Below are 26,447 nucleotides of genomic sequence, written 5' to 3'. Positions count from 1 at the left end.
GCTAGTTTTGTTCAGCAGGAGGTTGATTTATTGTGTTGAAAAGGTTGAGAAGTGCTGCTTAGAGAGCAGAAAGTGAAATTTAAGAAGGGACGTCTCAAGATGCTTAATTAAGCTTGATGTCACGCAGTAGAAGGTAATTTTACACCACATATATAAACCTATGTTTAGTTTAACTCGTCAGTAATTAAAAAAAAAAAAAATGATCACAGTTATAAAAATGTTCTGTAATTCCCAGTTAAATCACTTGTACTGAGTTAAGTGAAAAGCTGAAGTTGGGCTTGTTTATTGAATCCTATGCGGTCTGCTGTCACTCAGTGGTCCATAAAGCAGCGCTCCTGAAGTGCGGCCCGGCGTGCCTCAAACGCAGCACTCCTTGAACGCCGCAGCTGCAGGAGCGATTTTTCACTGGTCATGAAGAAGAACAGTTCAAGGACACAGGATTTATTTTTTTTCAACTTTAAAGCAGCTGGGTACCTTTTTAATAAGAACGTAAAGACCTGAAATGATTTGCAGGGTTCTGGGGAGCCCTGAACGTGTGCTGGAACGCAGGCGTTTCGGCGGCGGTAATTGGGAAAAAGACGAGTGTCACCTCACAAAAACGTGGGGGGATTTTTTTAACTAGAGTACAAGAACTTGTAGTCGTGAAATCAAAACCACTTTAAAAATGTAAAATCTGATCGCCAGGCCCGGTGGTCACTGCTGGCTAATCTGCGTGGAAAATCGGGACGTTTTATCACAATGCTTTTTCAAAAGAGAATGTCTTTCATTCTGCGCCGTCATGCATCCTGGCACGGCGCGAGTCTGTAAAAATCTTCCCTCCTAGAGAAATAATTCTCCGCATGAGACTGATTTCCTTTCTTACTTATTTGGATGTGCGGTTTTACTGGAATATTGATCAACTGTGTCTGTTTGATTGCTGATTGAAAACACACTAACTGGATTTTTTTTTTTTTTTTTCCCTTCTTCTGCTCTTTCTTCCAGGACCTCCTGTAAGTATGCCTGCTTCACATCTTCTTTTGGGACGGCCTTGTGAAGGTAAAAAAAAAAAAAGCAAACCAACTACAGGATTCTGCAATCTGGCATCAGATTCTCTTAAACTTTGACACATGTCGCACAAAATAAAGACATTTCTGACGATTCCACAAGTTAAAAAAAAACGAACAAGTCGAGCAAGTAATTACACTTAATAGAAATACCGTTTAAACAATTCACACAACCCGTGTTTTATTTTTTAGATTCTTCACAATAGCTTTGATTACTGCTTTGCTCACTCTGGATAAGCTTCAAGTGAAGTGGTTTTTCCAACAGTATTAAAAAAGTTCTGGCGATGCTGAGCACTGATCGGTCCTCTGCGGTCCGTCTCATCCCGGACCATCTGGTTCGGGTTTGGGTCAGGTGACTGTGGAGGCCAGGTCGTCCATCGCAGCACTCCATCGGTCAAATAGCCTGGAAGTGTGTTTGGACCCATCGTCCTGCGGAGAAATAAATGACGGCTGATGCTGCGGTGCAGCCGTGCAGCGTCACCAGCGAAGCACCTCCACATTCACCATTGCATGTAGAAACTATCCGTTCACCTTTCCTGCTTCGTGTTTCTTGGCCTAAATAAATCTCTTCTGCTCGTTTCTTTTCCTGAGTAGTTGTTTCCTCGCAGCTATTTGACCATTAAGGCCTGATTCACACAGTCTGCTCTGCTCCTGGAAACTAATCTGAGCTGCTGGTGAGTCAGATGAACTTGTCCTGAGCAGCAGAAAACGTTGAATAAGAAGGTGTTCAGCTTTTTCACTGGCAGTGTATTTATGTTTGTTACACACGATGTAAAGGACTCATCATGACAAATGTGCTGGCAGAAATCTCAGTTGTACCACAAATCCTGTCTGTTATTATGTTAATCTTCCTCACTGCCCTCCTCTAACAGGGACTCTTGTCCTTGTCGTCCGGACGGTCTGGTTTGTAATGTTCTTGCTACCAGCGTTCATCCCTGCCAGCTCCCTGAAGCCAGAAAGATTATCTCACCTCATTACGCTGCCGGCTGATCACAGATTCGCTCCTCTAAACAGATGGAAAACTTCTCTAGTTTCTCTAAAGATAAGGAGAAACACACATATACGTACATGAGGGCCTTGGATTGTGACAGTTTGCTTTATAACCAAGTCAACCGGGCACCCTGTGTGTGTGTGTGTGTGTGTGTGTGTGTGCGTGTGTACATGTGCGTGCACTCTGTTCAAACTTTTTTTTTTTTCATAGTCCAGAGGCAAGTGTGATTGAATAGGTATAATAGCGTGTGCCGACTGAGCTGTAAAAGTCGTAAGTTAATCCTCTGAGCCTTCTCAGACGCTCGCTCCTGGGGTTCTGGGCCGTAAGTGAGTGCAGGTGGTCGCGCTCCTCGCCGTCTCCTCTCAGGCCTTTTACATCTGACAAATAAAATCATACTGTGAGATGTCTCAGGAGTCGACCGAAGGCCAGAGACGTGCGTCTGAAGTGTTTGTATGGTTGGAGAAGTTGGATTTGCGCAGTAAATGTTGTATGGGATACCTGTTTTTATGGGATTGGCCCTTTTGGGTGAGATGCAGTAAATCCAGGGCGCATTAAGGAGCTGACAGAGTTCCAGTTGTGGTCAGCAGGTTGCTTTGTGATGAAGTCATTATAGGTAGCAGAAGGTGCTATAAATGTTTATTGGGGACACTTCTTTTACTTTCGGTTAAACTCCACCCATAATGTACTTTTAAAAAGACTAACTCATTGCAGGGGCTCATGCACGCTGCCCGGGTTACTTGTTTGAACACGGAGTAAAAAGGGTTTAAAAAAAATATTCTATGAGGATGAAGTCATCTTTTGTTCTGCAGAAATACCTCCACAGATTTTATGAAGTGGACGATCTTTGTTGGAGTCGTGAGCTGCTGTGGCGTCCGGCCTGTCCTCAGTGAGGGCCGAAGCGGCACAGCGTGCCAACATTAGCAGATGGAACGGTAAATACAGCGACGGGCTGATGTTATTGGCAAGTACTGACTAAAAAAAAAACACACACACTGCCTAAACAGGCAGGATGCAGTGACTCACTTCCACTACACAACGCACAAGAGTGGCATTGCTTACAGGTTAGATTGAACCTTCAAACATGACTTTTTTATTTCGAGTTCAAAAAAAGTCCAATATCATCTTGTTCTTTTAAAAAAAAAAAGAGAGACAGCACCAAGTGACGTCATGTGGTTTCTTGTTTGGTATGCCCACCCAGGGGATGGCAGGGAACCCGTCGTTATGAATATTCAACAGCTCCCCGCTATAACTCTGGGAACACTGCGTAAATTGTACACAGCCGCCCGGGCCAAACAAACCAAACCACTGCAGAAGTCATTACAGATCCCCGAGACCTAATCGCTCCCGGACCGCTGATGAATGGACAGGGACCTGCGGTCGCGCAGACAGAATCTGAATAGATCTTCTCAATCAAAAGTCATCAGGAAGGAAAGACCTTCAGCGGCGGCCGGTGATGCCGTCCGGACATGGAAAAGTGATTTGCTTTGTTTTGACTTCGTCTCTTTTTCCACTGGTTGAGCTTTGATGTCCGTTTTGCATCACCGAGTCTCTCTTTTGTTGGACATCTCGACTTGTTCTTCGGTCAAATCGGAAAAAAATATGAAGACATGTTACATGTATTAGTTAAAAATCAGCATTTATTCGAGAAGGACTCCGTCCATTTCTTGCCACAAAGCCTGGAGAAACATTCTCTCTCTCTCTCTCTCTGTACGTAAAGCATTGTTACGTCTGTGCAAAGACAAGCCGAACCCAAATTATCATGTCTGTTAGTCATTTTTTATCGTCTTTTCTCATCTTTAAGGATGGTTCACGTCAAAACATCGACCCCGAGCGCCCACCGCTGCGTGTGCACACCATTTAGCACCAATCAAGCATTAAACACCGTCCCTGAGGCTGCACTCCAATACCCACCAACGCCACTCTGCACACAGACCCAACGCCACACTGAATTAAAATTCTACAGACGCGGAGAGAAACTAGCCCACTTTGAAATCTGGTCAGAAGGAAGGGGGGAAATATTTGAAAATGATACAATACTGGAAATATCAGACCCACTTCAGCCCACAGAGCATGACTCTCCGCCACAGCGGAGTCTCGGGCCAAGCCAGGGAGAGTGCAGCGCATGAGCCCCCTGCAAGAAGAGTTCAGCCGCATTAGCGGTGCGGTAAATAAAGCCGGTCGCGTCTGTATCTGTACTTGACAAGCAGTTTCCACCTCCCTGCTTCATCATGAGATTCCGGCGTCGCAGGTTCTGTCACAGCGTATGAATTATGCAGCCGCGGTGCAGGGATTAGAGGGAGTGTGTGTGTGTGTGTGTGTGAGGTGGAGGAGCCCGGCCTCCGTCAACCCTTCATCCTTCATCTGATATGCACCGCAGCCCCACACGTGTTAATAAAACATATTCCACCTGGACTTTGATCACTTTTGCCCTGCAGAGGCGGAGAAAGTGCCAGTTTATCTGTAGTCAGGCTCGTGCTCGGCGGCCCTGCATATCCACGAGTGTGTGTGTTTTTTTTGTTGTTTTTTTTGCGCTGTTGAGAGTTTGTAACAGGAAACGTTAGAGTAGAGGGCACACACACACACATACACACACACTCAGAAAAGCCGTGGCACTGCAGTGGCCCCGCCGAGAGCTGAAAGTGGATCTATCTGACATGACAGCGTTTATTTGGGCTCATAAGGGCAGTGGTGCTTGAAGAAGCCCACCGGCGGTGAATGTGACAACATTAAGAGTTTGACCTTTCCTGCGTCGGTCCTCGGCTCACACTGTGCCCATCAGCAGCGCTTGTTTGTCAGCAGATGACGATCAGCAGCAGCACTCGGGTTCACTCGTCGAGATTTGAAGCAGACGGCGGTTGTACCTTGGCTGACTGAGCAGGTTTAGCACTCGCAGGGAGGAAGCGACTGTCGCTGCCTTCGGCCGCCGGGGGCAAATTATGACTGCCGGGGCTTTTTTGTGATTGAGAGGAATTTTCCTCCAGCGCACAATATCGAATGATGAGGGATGTAGCACAAGCCAGTATGTGGTTTTAATCGAATCAGCAGAAGAAATGAAAGCTCCCGACTGGAGCTCTTAAGCGTTTCATATCCATAGCAAGAATTTTTGCAGGTCAGAAATTTGCCTACATATTGCAAAAAGGACAAATTTGGCTTTGATTGTGGCTTTTTTTATGCCTACAGTTCGTATTAAAGTTGTTTAAACTTCCACTTCCTCAGGAAAGGCAAGACTCTCCAAAGCTGAAAACTCTCATTTCTTCTTGATCTGCATTTTGACACAACATACACAAACATGCGGACGGCTCCACTATCGGGTTCAGCTCCTCCAGTCCAGAGTCGCCGCTCCCACAAGAACATCCAACGAGTAACAACAAGCAGACACACACTCACAAACACACACACACGCACATTAAAGTCATTTTATGCTGGCTAATTGTGATACACTGTGGATATGGGATCCAGATGCCATTCTCAAGTCAGTTTTCCAGTGTGGTTTTTTTATCCCGGCCTAACCCCTGCGTCCAGATTCCCCCGGCGAGCACCAGCCACTTGTGGTCGTCCGTTCCTGCCCATTCTGCTCTGATTACTCGCATCCCTGTCCTCCATTAGTTTCCCGCCTTGAAGAAAAGTCCCCTCGGGGCCCACGGTGTTATGATTGAGCGTTCCCATGCTGAACTAACAGACGGAGGTGTACATATAGATGCGTTTTCGCTGGGTATCTGTCACTGGAACTGTGCTCCGGGGATTTCGGATGAGGCATTTTGGCTTTTAATGTTACACGATTTACGCTTTCAAGGTACGTTTTAGACTCTGCTGAAGTAAATGGAAAGTCGTGATTATGTGGACAACAATACAACAATACTATATGCAGATTTATTGTCCAGTCTGGCCAAAGTCCATATCCTGAGAGTTTTGTAATTTGCAGCAGCATCTGAAATGTTGTTGTGCATCCGTTTTCTCTTGCATGCTAAAGTCACTCTCTTCAGCATCTCCTTATACATAGGCTTCCTATGAGACTGTTAGGGTTTTAATTGGCTTGCTAACACTTCCAGCTAATCATCCTGCATCATAGCATGCTGGTTCCTTTCACAGCGAGTCAGTTTGGTCTGTTTTGGAGCGGTAATCTTGATGAAAACAAACAATAACTACACAGTTTTCGAATTTGTGGAACAATATTAGGAAATCTGGCAATGTAAAACAGAAAAATAAACGTAATATTTAGCAGGATTGGTCTAAAATAATTGATCGGTTCAAATGGTTAATAAACAATAGCCAGCTTCAATGTTTACACTATGATAGATTGTTTTATTTCTGACCACACAAACATGGCGTCCATCGTCATGTATAACTCGCAGCAAATGCTGAATTAGTCAGCGTCGTTCAGCGAGCGTGGGGCTTCTGTGAAATCTCAGACTTCATGTGAGTTTAATGTTTGAAAAACATCACGTATCACTCCGCAGCATGACGTGTGCCAGCCAGTTTCAGTCGGTTCCTCCAAGCCCTTGGCTCTGGCCCTCCGCCCTCCTCCCCTCGCCCCACCTGCCCCTTTTTCACTCACTCATTCCCTGTCAACACTTAGCGCCGTAAGGATCGGTTCGCCGGGCTTCCTGTGTACACATGTTTATGAATTCTGTGCGAGAGAACCATACCCCTGTAAAGAAGACGTTGTAAAAAAAAGCGGCAGCAGTTGGAGTTCGCTCCAAGATGCCAGCGCTCCGGGGTGAGATGATTGGATACATGTGGCGGCCGGTCCGGGCGGCGGCAGCGGCGGCCGCTGCCAGCCCGGTTGGCCCGGCTTCCACACGGGGAGGATATGAGCTTTTGTTTGATGGATCGATTTTCTGGACTTTGGGGAAGTTTAACAGGTCAAAACGATGAAAGCTAATACATCTGAGGCCAGACGGAGGTTCCACGTAGATCCCCCATTCATGACTTTCTGTATCTCGTCGGATTACGCGGATTGCCTCGCAAGATTGTGAAAGCAGCTCGAAGCCAAACCCGCTTGAATCATTTTGCTCATGTCGACGGGAGCTAAAGCTGCAGACGTGAGCCGGGCAAGCTTCCATCCATCATGTTTTTGAGTAAATGACTGGAGAGGAGGAATTTGACAAATTGACATTCAGCATCTTTACTTGTACGTGAGAAAGTTTAGAATTAGGCTCTGGGAGGTAAAATACCTCTTGGAGTTTTAGAGTAAAGTGTTCCTGCCACAGTCCAAAAACCCAACCGGCTTACATGAAAACTAAGAGAAGAGAAAGTTTTAGACATAAATGCATGGACATACATTACAATTCAAACTTTTTCATGAGTTAGATATAAATGTTGCATCGGAACAATAATGCTAATAATATATTTTTCAAAGCAATAAATCCAAAAGCGTCATACGAGTAGTAAATATGTCAAAATGAGTCGAGCATTATTGCCGCTGTACACATGTTTTTGCTCGGTTAAGTGGACTTGAGGATAGATGGGAATATATGGGGAAAAAAGCTGCAGTTGCCCACCAGCTTTAGGTCCCAGTAATTGGCATTGCAGGAGGCACATGTGAAATAAAGCTCGGTGCCAGGATCATTTTATTGACTGCCGTTCACTCTGTAACGTGACCTGCACTAAGTTACACTGTCAGATGTGAATGACAGCATTCTTCATGTTGCTTGTGGGTTTGGCTCCATTTCATGTCCAGCTTTTTATATTTCCCTGCAGACCCTTCCATATTTCTCTTCTCTTCTGTTTTGAAGGTAGTAGGGCTTTCCTCTTTTTTTTTTTTTTTTTTTTCCTCGTACCATGCATTCATTCAGGCCTGTGCAGGAGACAGTGGTCACGGTTTGGCTGAAAATAAGACGCTCGACATGTTTCGGGATCGAAAACGGAGCTTAATGCCGGAGCAGTGGTCCACCATAAACTCGACAATATCATGCGTACAGGATGTTCTGTTAGAAATCATCTCCCGATGGAAGTTTGACAGAAGTTTACCCAGCTTTAAGCAGCAGAAGATGTGAGGCTTACCGTCGACGTGATGCGCGTCATTTTCAATAAGGGGACATCGTTCTTCTGCTTTAGGGGAATTGAACTACTGCTCATCACAACACATTTAAAAGACAGGTGACAATCACATACATATTCATGTTTTTTGTTTTTTTTTAGTTTTAAAGCAAATCTATTGAAAGAATATTAAGAACAGTGGAGCTTATTCATGGTTTTCTTCCAGCATGGGATTCTGAAATACATCAGTTACCATGTTGTACCTCAAAAAACGAATATGTTTTTTTTTTCTTATGCCAATTTCATTTCTTTCAAGCTCTACATGCTTTCCTTTAAGAGCGTGTGAGCCGAAAGCTGTTGAGCGCACTCCCGAGGGGCAATCATGTTCAACAAAGTAACTTGGTAATGCGCGGCGAGCAAGTTTGATCAAACAGAAGCCGCCTGATGAGCCTTGACGCACCTGCTGGAGGGCTGCTTCTGAAAGGCAGCGGCGCAAAGACGTGAAAAGTATACACAGCTGCTGATTAGAAAGCTTCCTTGGGGTGAAGCGAAACCGCAAAGCTGCGGAGACGGTTTGACAAATCGACACCCGCTGCAATTCTACTGTAGTACAGTCGGCGCCTTTGAAATCGTCTTTGCAGGAGAGCGGTTTAATAGACTCCGTGAAAGGCCCCGGGTGCTCTCAGTCGAACCTTTTTTTTTTGGAAAAGCTCCAGCGGGTGTTGTGTCTCCAAGTGATGTGCAAATGATGGGCCATATAATGAGCAGGTGCTGGAAGAGGAATGGTTTCCACGTGCTTTATGAGCAGATGGAGGACAGAAATGAACAGGGTTTGGGTAAGATGTTCGTTTAAGTGACAAAGATCGACTTAGAAAAAAGATTTGTCTTCCACTGGATGGATCCATTCAATACCTGCGACTCCATTTTCCATTTGTTCCCTCGCAAATAAAAGAAATAGGCATTGTTTTTGATCTGCCACTGAAATACAACAAGTATTTGAAGAAGTTCCATTGTGCTGCTTCACTCATCATGAAACAATCAGGATCTATTGTAAGAATACGGCACATAATGCAGAATCCACTTTATTGTTTTTTTTCCCCTCACCAATTGTAAAACACTGAGCCTTGTAATTTTCTGTGCCAGATGCATTTTGCAGGACCAACCATAATATGTTTGGACTTGTGTGGAAAGCAGCGGTGAGAGTATTTCTTTGTTGCAGCCATTTGCAGTACCAGCCTGTCAATAGCCTCTTTTTGTCCAAAGGCAATTTCCCTTCACAGCAAACCAAGAAAAAAAAAAAAAAAAAAAAACCTTTCACTGATTTCCTTTCGCCACCTTCCATTTAGAGAAACACACTGGAAACTTATTTAGCCTCGCTGGATTGCCTCTGCGTCTTCATAAATGTTAAAAGTCACCGTTCGTTCCAATAAGTTTGCTTGTTATTGCCCCGGGGAACCGCAATCGGAAACATTGTTTTCCTAACAGCGCATTTTGTGTTTACAAGTGTGTTGTGGCTCCTTGTGCGGCTGGTCAAGTAAGCAGCGGGACCACCTCGTTAGGTGTGTGAGAGAGAGAGAGAGAGAGAGAGTGTGTGTGTGTGTGTAGCAGACCTCATGTTTGAATAAATAAGATGCTGCACAGGTTCATAACCTTGTGACCGGTGTGGATTTGGCCCGGCGGTCGATACAGTCGGGAACACATGCAGAAACATACATAAACAGAAGTCTACGGCTAGTTAGCCAGCGATGTCCAGAGGCGGCGGGCAGGAGGAAACCTGGCGAGAGGGCTCCTTCCCCCAGCGCCGTGCGGTTGAAATTGGCCGAGGACGACTGGCCAGCTACTCTCTGGAGCGTTTCAGTCTGAATCCCTGCTATTCTGGGTCACTGGTCCACAGACGGTAAACACAGGTCTTATGCTAATGTCGCCGGTCGGCGGATTAGTGTCGCTGCGCCTTCCTGTAACTTCACCATCTTGGCAAACAAACACTTTCTTGATCTGAGAAAATATAAAGAGCCAAAATATGCAGACCGCCTCCTGGTGGCTGCAGGTCGTATCGAACAGATATTAAGCCGTATCCAGATTAGTGACAATACACAGCCTTGAATACAAACATTTTCCTTCACAGACTCGGCCTTTCTGGTTTCATGTTGTTAGCTTTCATTTGGACTGAACATTATCTGAGTGATTGAACTCTGAATCACTTTTTTTTTTTTTTTCTGCAGTGGATCCAAGCGTAAACTGTAATTGTTTGCAAAAACAGAACAGCACGACTGCACCGACAGATCCTATTTACAAATGTGTCATTGCTTTCATTTCATCAGCACAAATGCTGTCAGTATTATCTAATATAATCTCCTCAAATAATGTTTTGGGAGACTGTTTAACCACGGCTGAGGGATCCAGATCCCCCCCGCCCCCACTGCCATCGTCACCCCCAGCTGTGAATCAGAGCTGCTTCACAGATATTTCTTCCTTTTATGTCATTTTTTTTGTGTCAAAACCCTCATACGCTTGTTTTATCTCTAATAAGAAATGAGCGCACTGCTTTGCATATGAAATATAAATCATCATATGAGCTAAAATGATCTATTTTTAAGTTTGAAGACTGATTATTCCATTTTTTTTTTTAAATCAGCCCACTCAACACATTGAACTTCATCTTTTATCTTTAACATTAAAAATCCACTTTGCAGACATGAACCTGTTGACGTGCAGCTCTCCATCAGGTCCTCCGTCACCCCCGGTGCTCCACAGGCCACCCGTGAGCCGCGCCGGCTGATTGACAGCCGTTACATTTAAAGCTGCCTCGCATCGACCGCTGTTTATGTAGAAAAATAAGGTTTCCTCTTGTTTAGGCACATTCTCACTGTGCTTCTGCCAGTGCTCGGAGATTTCTGGATTTGATCGTCTAAGTAAACATGGACTTGATTTGGGTCTGTTTAATGTTTTAATGGTGTGTTTGTGTAAGCCCCGCTGCCTGCAGAGGCTGAAGGTACCGTTTCCCAGACTGTGACAGCAAACTGTAATCCAAACAAGTGAAAGATGTCAGAAGGTATAGAAGTTAGTTTCATCAAAATCCAGTTTGTTAATCTTCCAATTGTGTCATTTCGCTCTCCAGGGCCGTGATGTTCGAGCCTTGATCAGCAGCTCTATTTGTTTCTTGGTCATTTTGGTTTTTAAATGTTATATTTCCACAGACCGCTTGCGTTCTAGAGTTTCCTTTTTCTTTCACTTCATGCTGCAACAAAGTAAACTATTCTTTTCTTCTCTGTCTTTATAGGGTCCTCCAGGTCCCAAAGGTGAAAAGGTGAGTAATCTCATATTCTTTTGCCGAAGCTGTTGATAATTTGTTGTTGCAATTGGCAGAAGTTAATTATAGAAGTTGTAGTTGTAGTAATTAGCATTTTTACCTCGTGTTTATTTTACTTATACAATAGACTTAAGCTCAAAAATTTGTTTGAAAAAAAGGGGCAGTGAAAAATCTAAAAGTGATTAAAGTGGAAAAACACAATATTTTAAAAAATGTCTAAAAATAGCAAAAAAAAAAAAAAAACCCATAAGAATGGTTGAAAATGGTAAAAAAAAAGAAATCAAAACTCTAAATTACGCAGAATAGCTGGAGTCAAATTAGTTAAAACTGTGAAAAACCACTTTGAAAAGGGAAGGAAATCTTCAGGGGAATCTGAGATCCAGTTTTTGTCTTAAAGGTAGAACTTTCTGACTTTATCACCTGTATCGGCATCATTTTATGGATAAACTTGTTTCGCGCCTCTGCATCAATTTTTTTTGTTTTTTATGAGTGGAAAGGGACAAAAATTCAGTTGAATTTGCAGTCTTTATCCATTTTACATGTGGGGAGGTCAAGATGATAAAAAGCTTTGTTTTTCTTCCGCCTCGGTTAATCCGTCTATAAAAAGCGCCACATGCCAGCTGCTGCTCTCAGTTCTCGCCCGAGCCCTCCCGAAACCCCTCAGTCCTGCCGCCTGGATATTTAAATTCTTCCCGCTGCTCACCAGTCCGCGGCGACTGAACGTTAAACGGCAGAAGTCCGAACCCCCTTAAACGCCTCACTGAGCATTCCTTCATAAAACAGCAGCGGAGCGTACTAAAATCACCGCACTGTCTTTTTATACGTCTGCGGGACTCGGGCACTGAAACGCGGCGGATTCAGACCCCTTGACTTCTCCCGATGTGGAAACAGGTGGCTGTTATGAGGCTTCCCGGTTGAAACGGCCGAACGGGGGAACATTAGCCTTTTTTTAATCGGCCGTCCACGAACGAGTCGAGCAACTTGCCCGGTTAGCAGAAAAATATCAGAAAGATAAATGTGCCATAGCGTGAGAGAGCGAACCAGAGCTCACGTCAGACTCGGGGAAACACATGATTACGCCTGTCATCGACGTCAGGCCGCACACTTGAGCAACTGGAGATTTCCTGTAATGTGGAGTGTTTAATAGTGTTAGCTGTAGTCGCTGACCGCCGTCATGAATCAACGGTTCCTCCTCTAGCTGGAAGAAGAAGAAGAAGAAAAAAAACCCCAGTGTAAGGATGAGTTAACCCAGCAGATTTGGATCCATTATGATAATCACAACCCCTCCTGATTGCGTTCATGTTCATGCCTCTCATGTGAACCACTTCATCTGCGCTTTGATAAAAATGAAAAACACACTGCGTTGCGTTCCCCCCCCCCCCCCACCCAAGACGAATAAAGCGGACGTCATCGGTGAGGCGACTCGCAAACCGTTCTCCCATTAAATCCAGGTTTGGACCAAGAGCCCGATGAGAAATTACAGGAATTCCGAGAGCTGTTTTATTAGAAGTCGCTCAGGCATGACATTAAAATTAGTTTGAGCCGGATTCCCGTCCGTGTGTGATGAGCTGTCGGGCTGGGTTTTGCTGCTGCGGCTGAACTGTAGCGCGGCCAGCAGGAGAGTGAGGCGCACCATGGGAGATGGCTTCAGGAATCCTCACTCATCCCACTCGTGATCGATTGACGTTGTGAGTTCGCTCTAATGTGATGAACCCACAGCGTTCGCCGCGCAGGTCGAGCCCGAAACCAAATGTTTTCTTGGTTGGGGGATTGCGCTCCGTACACGGACGTCTACCTCCGCAGAACGGCGGAGCGCCAGAGATCTCTGGGGCATGAAATCTGGCCTGGCACTGCAGCCTCCCCACATTCAGCCCCCGCCCCACCCCTCGCCAAAACCCACCAAACCTCACACCGCCGCGCTCTTCCTTTCTTTCAGACCCAGCTCATGTCGGCCTCTGTTATCTTAAGTGATTTCACATTTGACCAGAGAAAATAGCTGAGGGTTCCTGCATTGTTTATTGATTTTATCAGTGAATTTTGGTGAGGCTCAAGTTAATATTAGCACCGTACTGGTGTGTGTGTGTTCACACATTCTTTTCTCTGCCTTCCACAGGGAGATCAAGGCGACCAGGGACCGCGGGTATGTAGTTTTATTCTGACTCCTTGTGATTACCAGATGATGGTGACTGTGTGTGTGTGTGTGTGTGTGTGTGTCTCCCGTCCCCCCTCCCTTCCCCAGCTGAATTGTGGGTAAAAGGTTTGAGATGCATGACATTCTTGGGATAGTGTTCTTCCATTGTGGCCAAACACAACAAGCATTTCAGTATTTCTTCATCGAGATTTGGGAGGCAGGAGGACTCTAGTTTTCTGGGTGCGAAAGCCTCTTTTTTTCAAACCTCTTGTCTGTGAATTGAACATGAAATAGAAGCTCGCCAGCAGACGGGCTCTGCTCAGCCTCGGCAATAATTAAAAGCCAACTAGCTCCCTCTGTAATTACTCGTGATTCACTTCAATTCTCGCCGTGTCGTGCCGTGTTCGGAACTTTAATCATTTCCAGCTCTGTACTTTGACATTTCTATAAAAGTGCAGCTTCTAAATGATGCTAATGTGAGTGCTTCTCTGCGCCTGACAGACTCTGAAATGAATTACTCCGTCTCCACTCAACAGTTAGCACAGCTCTCATTTTTTCTGGAATAATGGTTAAAAAGAAAAAAAAAAAAGAGCGCTCTTTGAAAACCAGACTGCACAGGTTTGTTTAAAGTAGACTGCATTAACCGAGGGGTCACACGCACGCACGCACGTGCACGTTTTTTTTTTTTTTTGCTTCCTTTGTCTCCGGTTCAGTTCATGGAGGGTAGATCGTCTGGAGCCGGTTTCTAGAGAGCGCAAAGGCGTCCGGCGCACCGAAAGACACCAGAACAGAGTCTGTCTTGTCACCAGGACGTCCTCCCAGCGCGACCCCCCGGCACCCAGCCACACATCGGTAGTTTGGCGATTCACTTTGCGAGCTCTCCGTGAGCGCCACTTATGATTTGAAAGTCAATGCGGACGGCCTTTTCCTGTGAAACTCGATTAGCGGTCTCAAAGCGATCCGTCCGGCGTTTCACTCAGGTTTGCTTCAGATTACGGACGAGTTTGCAGAGATTGTTTCTGTCCATGCGGCTTTCACCAAATCCACAAACACATTCTCAAATTTGAGAACCCTTTGTTAATTTTTAATGATTTTTAAAAGTGTTTTGTAATCGTCTGGTCTGAGAGGCAGAAAGGAAATGGCTTCGGTGGAGGAAACTGTCCCCACTTGGATTGAGTTTCTTGGGTTTTGCCTCTAATTTGTACCCTTTTAACCCAGGAAACGGAGTCATCTGTCTCTATCGGTTCAGTGATTTATCCTCGTTTAGAGCTCGTATTTGTCTCATAGAAATAAACAAAACAAGTTGCTTCGAGACGGAGTTTCATTAACTTCCAATTACGCCTCAAATGTCCCCTGCAACCTAGAAAAGAACAGCGTCACAGTTAAATATGGAGCATTTCAGGGGGGTGGGGGTGGTTTAGGTCACCACCGAATCGTATTACCTTCCCAGAGCAGCATATTGACTTTGCACATTACATTAGTAAGTAAATGCAGTGGAACCGTATTAGAAAGATTTACTAAATAAATGAAGGCATAACGGGACAAGTGCTGCGTGACCTTGACTCTGTTTGACTCTAATTTCATGCTCAGTATTGACTGTGTGCAGGCAGGTGATTGAACCCACATGGAGGTATATGTAAACAGCAGAGCATGTCAGGAGTGTGTCCTGCATGCGCCGCAATCTGCCACATTTCATCATATTCAGTTCTTAACTTGCGTAAAGAGCAGGCTTGTAGTCTGCACATACTTTAGTGGGTTTTTTTTTTTTAGGTCAATTTAAACCTTTTACAACCAGAGATAGTTCAAGAATTCCTGCATTGTTGTCAAAATGTCCTTTCTTTTGCCTGTTTTCCACATGTCACGGTTCAGCCATTTGTCTGCCCGGAAGGTCACAGGTCGCGTCCAAACATCAAAGGTTAACCAAGCAGCAAATAATAAATTGGTCACTTTTGACAAACAAATGCGCGGCCTCCGCTGGAGGTCCAATCGAGGGTTATAATTACCGTGCGTTGCCAGCTACGAGGCTCTCTGCGTGACGGTGTGTGGTCCTTTTTGAGGAATGGCGCAAACTACAGCTGTCAAGCAAAGGTTAGAGGACTCCTGGGCTGGTCGCACTTCAGATTCCTCACAAAAAAAAAAAGTACCCGCCATTGTTTGGAGAATGCTTTGCCTCTCACAACTTGGGATTTGACAAATTTGCAATGTTCTTCCAAAATAAAGAGAGTGTGATTATGTAATTTCCAGGATTTGAGTTTTCAGTCCTGCACAAGGAATCGTTTTGCAGTCATCTTGTGTGCACAAAAAGCAAAAAGCCTCCGAATGAATTTTCACTTCAGATAAATTGAGATTTTTGCCAAATTCGAGGCTTCAAACAAATGTATTTTTCCACGTTTAAATATATGAAAGCCATCTGTGCGTTAGAGTGGCGATCCACTCCACGTATCGATATTCAGAAAATGTCACAGCCTGCGGTGTCTTTGGTGTGGTGGAGGAGACGCTGGATCTGCCCGGTTCCTGCCGATCGTCCTCATATCTGGCTTTTTGTTTACTGCAGACGCAGTCATCTTGCTGCAGGCGAGTACATAGCAGTAGAGCTCCTCGCCAAATAACCAACATCCGTTATGGAAGGAGAAAAACAAAACAAAGCAATCTGTCGATGGTCGGGATGCTCTGTCAACCGCCGTGTCATTATCGTCCTCGCACACAGACACCACAGCGGAGGCAAAGCCCGACGAACACCAACCCACACCTCGTCAAACTTCTCTCATTTTTCCCCTCATCTCCTTCACAGAGAGATCAAACTGCTGCTATTTTGTCAGATAACTTTTTTTTTTTTTTTTTTTTTTTTCCCCTCATTGGTCTGTGAGGTCTTCGACCTGGCTACAGCACAAAATGACAGAAAAACTCAGAAAACCGCCGCGTGCGCCAACCCGCACATGCACTGCACACCATTCCATGCGTGGACTTTTTGTTTTGTGTTTCACCACAGTCACTTTTTTTTTTTTTTCCTCTTTGTCCTCCCAATGTTTGAGGTTGTAAATAATTCGAGAGATACTTTGTGCTTCGGTCACAGTTACACACAGCGCGACTATTGTCTGCAGCGTAAGAGGATCCCGCGCTCTGTTCTGCTCCAGGCCCGAATTAAATCTGCCTCCCTCAAAAGCCATATTCTTAATGAGCCATGCTTTTTGAATTATCTTTGGAAAACCAGAGGGACGGCACCAAAGCCGTGTTTGGATAGACCAGATTTTATCTTAAGCTTCAAGATGAAGATTAAGCTCTTACAGAGCATGTTTCATGCCAGCGTGCCAGTCCTGGGGAAATACTTTCTCTGCTTCTCCCGGGTGGGTTATTTGTGATGGGAGTACGACCTCCGACCTTTGTTTGATGCTCGGAACATTTATTTTTACATGCCACCGCCACTTATGTTACCAAGTTTCAAGACTTTCAGTCCATACAATGGCAGGCAGAGGATGGCTATATATTTTTCAATTTGAAATGGAACATTGCCTTGACTTTTTCATTGTCTTTGTTAAATTGGCCTCATATATCTTCTTTAATAGGCACATTGTCCCATCGCTCCATGATCCAGGACTCTCAAAAACCAGCGATCCGTGGAGACAATACATGAAACGGTGCCACAACCGAATGTAGAGTTAGTTTTAAATATAGCAACTACAATCATGGCAAATATAAAATCTGATTATTTTATTCAAATACAACCATACATTGTAGGTCTTCCACTTGTTTTATATTTCCAAACGTGTGTTTCGAGTTTAAGCGTTATAAGCACAGACATTTTTAACCGATAAGTTTGGGAAACACTATTTTGGGTAACGCTGGCTGGGTTTGCTCAACTCGCACAAATCCAATAAAGGGCAGGACAGGGCTGCGTACTTTATTCTAATCTTTGATAACAAATGGGATCGGCCTTCAAGATGTCTGGAAATTCTGTACTATGTGTGTTGACGTACTTCAGTACATTTCACACTTTTGAAATCATAAGTCTGACAAATATGTCAGTGATTTGAATTAGTATTCAAGCCATTTCATCTGCATATTTGTGAGCAGTGCTTATGTAGTTTGAATACAGAAAATTCCTGCTTTATGTCTGCATTTGTTTACAAATCAATCTGCAGTAATTACATTTTCCTTTCCTTTGTGAAACGTGCGTTGGCAGTACAAGTCAAACGCCATCAACAAAGCAATTAAACACTTTGAAAAGTTCTCGACAAAAGTACTTTGTACTTTCACTGAAGTGTTTTCCAACAATATATTTACTTAGAATTAAGTGCAATTTAAGGACTGGAAGATTCGTTGCACTTGAATACAGATTTTTGGCAGTTTTTTTTTTTTCCACAGAAACGAAAAATCAGGCCCTTTGTTTTGAACCAGGAAGTCCAGCATGTTTTACCTCTTCAGCTGCGGTACTAGTCTTGAATATGTAGAGAAAAGCTGGACCTGCCGTGCCGAACGAGTTCTCCCGTCATCGAATGATTGCCGTTGAGGGACAAGTTCAGCAAATGTCGATTAATGTCCCGGTGGACAGTTTTATGTCGTTGTGACCATAAAAGCCTCGTTGCAGTCAAAGACGTCATTAGATTATATAGTCATGCAAGGAAGTGAAAAGGAATAAAACGTGAGTCTGGACAACGTCCTCCCTAAAAGAAATAAGACAAAAACAGTGCGTTGGCTTTACCGTAACACTCAAAAACTATGTAAGGACGTCAAAATGTCAACGTTTTTGGATTGCGATTAAAGTTACATGGCAGCTGTAAACCATTCCTCCTCCAGTTTTCCCCAATGCTTTCTTCTTTTATTCAATTTTCATGATTGGATCACATCTGTCATAAAGTGTGCTGAAAAGGGAATTGGAAACCAGTTGACCGAATTTCCATCGAACATCTCAATCTTTTGATGTTCCCCCCGAAACCCCGTTGAACAATACGGGCTCTCAGTTTACCAGCTTCGCCGCAGCTCCGACGGCATTGTGTGATAATCATCTGAAATGCTCTGCTCTTGTCGCTGGAAGAAAACAAGAGGAAACGGTTACTTAGCTCTGACAGCGTCGCCTCCGCGTTCTAGTTCAGGCACCGTTGTTGCGCACAGCGTCATGGACAAGAGTAAACTTGGACTTGTTTTAAAGCGAAATGGTTAAAATCAAATTGCTCCATCTGTTTGGGTCTGAATGGAAATGTCTGGTTCCCCCGGACGTTTTGTTTGACAGTCGAGTTTCATGTCGGATTTTTACACATTAAAAATAAAACATTTCAAACATATCCACATGCTCAGGACCTCATTTCAGTCACAGCTCCGATGCTTATCTTCTTCTTCCTTTGTTCATTGTTGTGTACAGTGTTTGAGTGTCATTGTGTGTGTTGTGCGACGTTTTGCTGTGTGTCCCTTCAGGGATTGCCTGGTCTGCCTACGCTGGCTGCTTTGCACAGCAATCAGATCCTGACTGTCAAGGTTTGTCGGTGGTGCTGCTGTCCTGCCGCTCGGCGCGACCTCGCCGCCAGCGCACACTGGAAGTCAATGAGTCGCTGAGGCCGACGATAGAGCGTGCGCAGGAAAACCCCCGTCCAATTAATCACAGCCACTCAGTCATTATCCTCCTTCTCTGCTACCAGCCTCTCACTCAGGAGAGTTTCGTTCCGTTCGACATGCCAGGTCTCCCGAATCGGCGTCCCGAAACCAAGGCCTGGTCTGGCTCCCGTCCAGACGGTCGCCGATGAACCAAAGTGGCAAAATGTTTTTTTCAAAACTCATGCCCATGGCTCACCACAAATCCTTCACTCCACCAATTTGGCCTTCAAGGATTGTTTCAGCGATGGATAAAACCACTTAATACGGACGGACACAAGCTGAAATAATGCACGCATTGAAAGAAAGGAAGGGGGGAAGTCGACCTCAACTTGGAAGAGGTCAACCGCGCTGGTTTCAGTGTGCGCGGCTCCTGTGGTCCGCCCGAGCAGCAGGCACCGTGATGATGATGGCAGCACTTTCACAGAGGAGGAATTCCCATTTTTCCAGGGGCATGGTGAAGCCGCCGCGGTGCGCTCCACACCCCAGAGGTGGTAATTATGGTCCGCGAATCCAAGAAAATAAGCTCAGACTTCCGAAGCAAACCACCCCTGTCGCTGGAAAAGTGTGGATTTCTCCCCCCCCCCCCGTCTCCCCCCCCCCCCTCCTCCCCTTATCTGTGAAGGTGCTGAACCGGGGTTCATGAACAAGCGTCTCTCTAACAGAATCTGTTTCTTTTTGCATTTGCATTCTTCCTCCTCCTCCCCTCTTCTTCCGGGACCTCGTCCTCCTTCAACCTTCTCTCACCTCTGACCTCCGACCTCTTGACTTCACACACCTGCTCAGATGGTCTTCCCTAAGATCAATCATGGCTTTCTTTCCGCTGACCAGCAGCTCATAAAGCGACGGCTCATTAAGGTAGTGGGTGTGTCCTCTCTTGTCTTTCACTCTTCTTCTCTCTGGCCAGTTTTTTTTTTTTTTTGCATGCAAGCCTTCAGATACATCTGTCAGAAGCACTCTTCTGCACCTTTTAATGCAAAAATATTGAAATATAATTAAAAAAAACACAATGTTTTATTAAGGTAACATGAATTACTGTCCTGGAAGTGTTCAAAAGATTTTTCCCACAAGCAGGATTGTTTATTGGTGTCTTTGAAAATTCTAATAATCCAAGATAATAGCAGACCACACATTTTCCTGTGTTTTCTCAGATCGTTAATCTGTTTTCTCAGTTCGTACTTCATACCTAGCTCTTGTCCAGTGCAACGAGGATTGCATGCATTTCCAAAAAAATATTATTTCAGCTATGGATCTTTGCATTACTCTTCTCCATGTTATTAATCGAGGCTAATCAGAGCCACCCGCAACATCGTCTCGCTACTCTCTCTTCATTATCGTTTAACTGTAGTGGCTCCAGTCTCGGTCAGATCCAACAATATCACAGTGTAATGATCCTGAATTGGGGCCCGTTTCGCCACACAGGGAGATCAGGGGCAAGCCGGACCACCCGGGCCTCCGGGGCCGCCGGGCCCTCCCGGACCGAGAGGACCTCCCGGCGACACCGGCAAGGATGGACCCAGAGGTGTGCCCGGTCTGCCTGTAAGTAATCCTTTTACATTTCACAGCTATGAAAACTTGACAAACATCTTTTAATTTTTAGTTTGTGTTATTAAGATACACTGAGTTCTATAGATGCTGTTTTGTTTCCAGATGGAGTAAAACAAGTCGGCCTCTGTTAGATTTTGACTTGTTGCTGGGAGGATCCACTCCAATAAAAACCTTTCTAATGAGGACTACAGAGGCCACATCGCAGTTCTCTGCCCCTAATGTCTGTAGCTAAACATGAATAAGCCCCCAAAGAGAATGTTTTACTGTCTAGATTTACATTTACGTCTTTTTTTTTTTTTTTCATTATAAAATAACATTTTCCATGTCTTTAGGCATGTCACTGGCATCACGCTAATTTATGTGAGTGAAAGAAGAAACATAAAAAGGCCCATCAATTATGTTTGGCCATAAAACCTTCTGAAGCTTTTCATCTGATCTTTATTGTTTTGGCAGAGATCAGAATGGGAGTGCAAAAATATCAAATGTTTTATTTTTTTTTTTTTTTATCTGGTTCTTTCCGGGTTTCAGATGATTATTGTTTTCATTTTTTCCAGTCGTAGTCGCAGTAATTGTTGCCTTTTTTTTTTCTTCTTTTTTTCCCCTTCGAAATTAGACGTCTGGTCCGTAGGTAGCTGTATTTCTCTCGTGATTTATTTCCCCTGTCACGATTCACTCGGGCGAACGGAGGCCTGCATTGTTCTCGAAATGCCACGGAGAGGTAAAAATGGAGTAATGCTCGAAATTTGGCTGGGTGAATCTGGACATATGTCTTATTGCTGAACCAAAAACAGCAGCAACGTCCAGGAAGCAGACCTGGAATAAAAAGCACAGGCTTTGGAAGCAGCTGAGGATACAGGTGCTGAGGCGTGATAAATACCGCCCAGCCAGCCCGGTGCAGGAGCACGACAATCCTGGACTCAGCCTGGCAGCAGCGTAGCTAGAAAAAAGAAAAGACAGAACGGGGGAAGTAACATCATGTGGAAAGTCTTCTGAATGTATATTTGCCGAGAACGTTTCGTTCGGTAACGATTCCCTTTTGGTGTTTTTTTTTTTCTAAAAGGGTGATCCTGGACAGCCTGGAGAAACGGGACCAATGGTGAGGAAAAAAAACTTTTAAAATAACATTTGCATCACGATTGACCTTGTGCGTTGAGAAAAACTGCTTAACTGTTTGAAATGTGAAGTAGACTGAGGTACGGGAAGCGATTTGTTTCAAATCAGCGATGTTGAGGAGGACGTGAAGCGGATCTGGATATCGTACGGCGTGGTCAGTGAGAAACCATGAATCAAATAATTACTGCAGGGATAAAGATACAGAAAGGTGCAAATGATCAAAACTACATGACGTACTGGGGTTTTTTTTTTTTTTTCTAATTAAGGAATATTTAGATATTAGGCCAACTAGAGTTCAACCTATGGTTTGCCTCTCTCTCACAGTCTAACATTTTGGAAAAATGAATTCTTTACTCATTACCTGTCAGGATGACTGTAGAAAATGTGGCGTTTCTTTGATATTTTGTGGCCGCTGTTGGTTCTCTTCCTTACCTGGAGGAGGAAGGTGACCGAAACCTAACCTCCTCACGCCAATACAGCCTCTCCATTCATCCCAATGAGTCAAAATGGATGAAAAAATTAACAATTACAGAAATGAGCACTTTCATAAATCTTCCTAAAAGCGAAGCTAACACCTGCAGCTTGTTAACTAAGAACAGAAATGGTGAAAGATTGATCAGTTGTAGAATAGAATAGAAAATACTTTATTAATCACAGAGGGAAAAATGCACCTGCTTGCACCGTTAAACCTCACCACACTAGTTTAATCAATACAGAAACTAAAGTGAAGATAAGTCTATGCAGTGCTAGCATAAGAATAAAGGAAATATGGAAATTGTCCCACTTAGTTGAGTCATTAATTTGACCTTACTTACCTTTCATCGTGTTATTCATATCCATGGATTTATCCTGCGAGTCTTTACAAGATTATATTGTAATTTCATTGTAGATTATTACAGCTTTCCAAATGAGTCAACTCTTGTTGTGTTGTAATATAACAGACGCTCACAATGTGTCATTATTAATAACAACTTTGTCAATAGACAGCCTTCGCGAACACAATAACGCATTTTATGATCACCTGCCAAGCTGCTCGTTTTCTCCCATGAGCCCCACGCACGGCACGACAAGCTGTTCCACTTCACAGCGACTGGATCGAGCCTGCGGCGCCGAGAAAAATGAAGCATTTGATTAAACTCAACTCGTAAAAGCTAAATTGAATAGGTCGAGCCGGATTCCACAGCAAGCAAAGATGGAAAACGTGACACAAACACACACACACACACACACATACACACACACACACACACACGGCCATGTCAGATCTCACAGGAGCATGATGGGAGAAAGCGGAGCCGACAGAAGAGGTGCAAACATTTCCATCTCTTTAGACCTTCTGCAGGAAGTGGAAAAAACATGTGAGATTTGGAGGAAACTTCTACAAAACCTTTTTATTTTTGGCAAATACATTTGTCAGTTTTTTTTTTTGACAAAGTGCTAAATTCATTGTGTCACAAATGTGAAGCGACTTGCGCTCCAGGTGCGCTCCCATCGCTCTCCGGCTCTTACGAGGCCGCTCAAGACAGCAGCTGCAGCCTTTCTGTCAAAAGATGAATGGTGATTCCCATTCACAATGAGCTCAGAGATCTCATGCAGAGCTTTTAATAATAAATTAAGCTCGGTAACACTTGAAAAAGGGGGAGTAGTATTTCACGACTGTATACACAGCGTGACACTAATGTACTTTTAACAAGGACGAATGTCATCATGTGGAAATCTACCCCTCCACTGTAAAGCAGCGGGAGATGAGCATGTCACTGTGGCTGTAAAGAGATGTGACAAAGCTCGTTTTCCATTCGAGGGCCGCCGACTTCAGCCAGAAAGACATTGTTGTCTCCGTAGCTCATGATTTGAGCTGTTGAACCGATACAGAGGGGGATGAAAAAGAAATCGGCTCGCTTAGGTCTTTTCAAATCATCGCTCTCAACAAAACCAGTCAAAACTTTGTGTCACCTAAAGGTACATCAAGGATACACGACTGGCACTTTCAGATTTGCGCAAGTGAGATCGAGGTAAAGATTCTGAAGTCGCTGCTCAACCAACTTTTGCTTCTTTCACTGTGCTCTCGGATCTAGCGCCCACTTCACACAGCTCAGCGTTTTTGATGTAGATGCTATTGTTAAAGAGGCAAAAGTAGATTCCAGAGTTTTCCAGCAGCCTTCCAGGACATATGGAGCTGGTTAGAAGGATTAAACTCTTGTGGAGCAACGGGGAGGGAGAGAGGGAGGGAGGGAGGGAGGGAGGTGGAAAGAAAGAAGAAGAAAAGGAAATATTTTCAGGACTGGGTTCAAAATCATCAGTGCCATAAGGTCTCTCTGGGGTAAATTAAGGGGGTCTTCAGTTCTCTGAAGGTGCCTTGCAGTTTTCATTTGGAACTTGATTTCACCAAAGAAAGATTCAATTTGCCTAAATATGATCCATCCTAATGAAAAACACCCCATTCTTCTATTTTCAGTTGTACTACAGCTTCTAACCGATTCTCTATTTAGTCCACAGCATACAAACACGTTTCAGGCGTACACCAAGGGATTTTATACAAATTAATTGCTTCATAGAATGAAGACATACCTGTAATATTTTGGTGTCCTTGATGGATGAAATATTTACTTTGTTGTCAATCAATCCCTCCCATCGTTGTCAAAGTTTTGACTTTTTATTTTAGGCCCTATTTGCATTTTCCTTTCTAAAATATTTCACGTTTTCACCAGGGACCATTCAACAGCAGAAAAGCTGAAAACAACACTTTTTTTCTTGTGGTTCTAAGAGTAGGTTCTGTTTTTATGTGATTAATAATAAACCCACTCTCCTTTAAACTGTCTTCGTTGTTTTGAAACACTCGGTACAAAGTGTAAAACTTGCTTACTTTGCTAAGTTTACTGGTAAAAATGGCACAAAATCATCTTTGAGTTGACATGGAGACTTATTATTCAAGGCTACGATTTAAATGAAATGGTTACATAATGTTCTTTTAATCTGGCCAGCCACTGTTTCCTTTTTTTTTAATAACAGTGAAGAAGCTAATGGGATTGCAAAGGCTTTCAAAGTAAAGCACACGTCTTGTTTCTACAGCGAAGGTGGTGAACTCGGTGTTATGCTAACCTATAACGACATTGCTTAAATTTAAGACAATAAAGCCCCAACTTGTCCAAACAATAAAATTCTTTGAGTCGAAAAAAAAAACTTTGATTCAATGTAAACAGTGTAGTATTGCAAACTTATCTTCTGAGTGCAACAAAAGCTGCGTTGCGAAGCTCCAAAGCTCCGACATGTAGCTTTTCCGCGTGTTGATCAGGCCAAATGTTTTCCCAGTAAATGCCGAGCGAGAACTTCAAAACTCTGGAAGTCCTTCAAGTGCCTGGGGCGGGGGGGGGTTCAAGTGCTCCGGGCCGAGTGTGGGAATTGACCCGGCAGTCGCCTCATTGTTTGTCATTTCCAAGTCATGAATGAAAGTAGCAAACATTCAGCGCTTTGTGTTTGTGCTCCGATGCTCCACTTCAATAGACATCCTGTTGATATTGTACATTTGTGGAATCTTTCCCTTTATGAATGTTAAATGAGGCAGCCGAGGTTTTGATATGCTGAGCATGTGCTGTCAAGATGAACACGTCTATCTTCAAAATGTACCCTTTTTTACATATTTGATATTTCGGTTTGTTAGTTTTTACTTTCCTTTAACGACAGGGACAAAAGTTGACTACAAAAGAGCCAGACTTCCTCGAGGACTCTTGACTTTTTTTGAAAAATCTCTTCTTCTTCTTTTTTTTTTCCGCCGGTAGCTCCTGAGTGCTCTCACATGTAGCCAAGCTAATTAGCACTCAGGCGAGTGGCACATGCTCTCACATACCTAGCGGGTCATAAAGATGTTTACCAAACCCAACTGAGGATAGCTAACAAAGGCTTTTAGAGGAAAGCAGGGAGGAAATCTTTTTTTTGCTTGGCTGGGATAATGAAAGTTGTTCATTGAGGTTTTTTTTTTTGTTTTTTTTTTGTTATAAGTGCAGATGGAATGCACCATAAATAAGCTGCAACTGTGTGGGCCGCTTTTGTAAATGTGAGAACTTGTTGCTACGGGGTTTTAACAAGCTAATTTTAAAGGGGGGGAGGGGATGGAAATTGAGAATGGGAACGTTCTGGGCTTTAGTTACTTGGTGATTGCTGTGTTTCATCAACACAAACCAAACAAGATATGATATGACCGAACAAACAGCCTGTCCTTAGAAAAAAAAAAAAGGTAATTATTAAGTCATAAGTTGGCCAGGGCAGGAGTACCCTTCTTACTCACTGGAATTAGCACTGACAGTCTTCTCGATCTGGATACGCCCTTTTCTGGCTACTTTTTTAGCGCCGGCACGCAAAACTTTGGGTCTCATCAGGGGACCGTATTTTTAGTTTTGCCAGCTACGCTGCGTCAACATGACTAAAGCGAGGAGAGTGGCTGCTGTAGAGGGCTTGTGGAGGAGGAGGAGGAGGTGGGGGGGTTAAGCTCTGTCTGGCCTCCAGTCAACCGAGAGTGAGGAGCCAAATGGCGCTCTTTGCTGTAGATCTTGAGAAGAAAGTGAGAAGAAGGCCGGCCAACATGAAGTGTCGTGAAAGCCAAGTGTGAAGGTGTTGATGAACTGCGGTGGTAGCGCCGAGAGTTCAGAGTCTTGATTTAGCAGCGTGGCGTTCGCTCGGATCGTACTTCGCTTTGCTTCTCATAAGTAATCTTGCTGTTTTAGGCAGATCGTCGCGGAGGAAGTGTACGGTCCA

The 26,447-nt window shown here is 44.1% G+C and overlaps 1 protein-coding gene across 1 annotated transcript in view; it reads left to right on the top strand.

The window, feature by feature from the left end:
- Nucleotides 1–26,447, top strand: part of col25a1 (collagen type XXV alpha 1 chain) — a 130,251-nt gene that overhangs the window by 74,647 nt on the left and 29,157 nt on the right. The window contains exons 4-9 of the mRNA XM_030086068.1: nt 982–989; nt 11,294–11,320; nt 13,437–13,463; nt 19,824–19,895; nt 20,460–20,576; nt 21,646–21,681. Of these exons, the coding sequence (XP_029941928.1) occupies nt 982–989; nt 11,294–11,320; nt 13,437–13,463; nt 19,824–19,895; nt 20,460–20,576; nt 21,646–21,681 (287 nt within the window). The remainder of the gene's footprint in view (nt 1–981; nt 990–11,293; nt 11,321–13,436; nt 13,464–19,823; nt 19,896–20,459; nt 20,577–21,645; nt 21,682–26,447) is intronic.

Source organism: Salarias fasciatus, chromosome 3, assembly GCF_902148845.1.
Source record: "Salarias fasciatus chromosome 3, fSalaFa1.1, whole genome shotgun sequence".
Taxonomy (NCBI): domain Eukaryota; kingdom Metazoa; phylum Chordata; class Actinopteri; order Blenniiformes; family Blenniidae; genus Salarias; species Salarias fasciatus.
The sequence above is the reverse complement of the archived record's forward strand: the minus strand, read 5'-3'. Positions and strand labels throughout refer to the sequence as shown.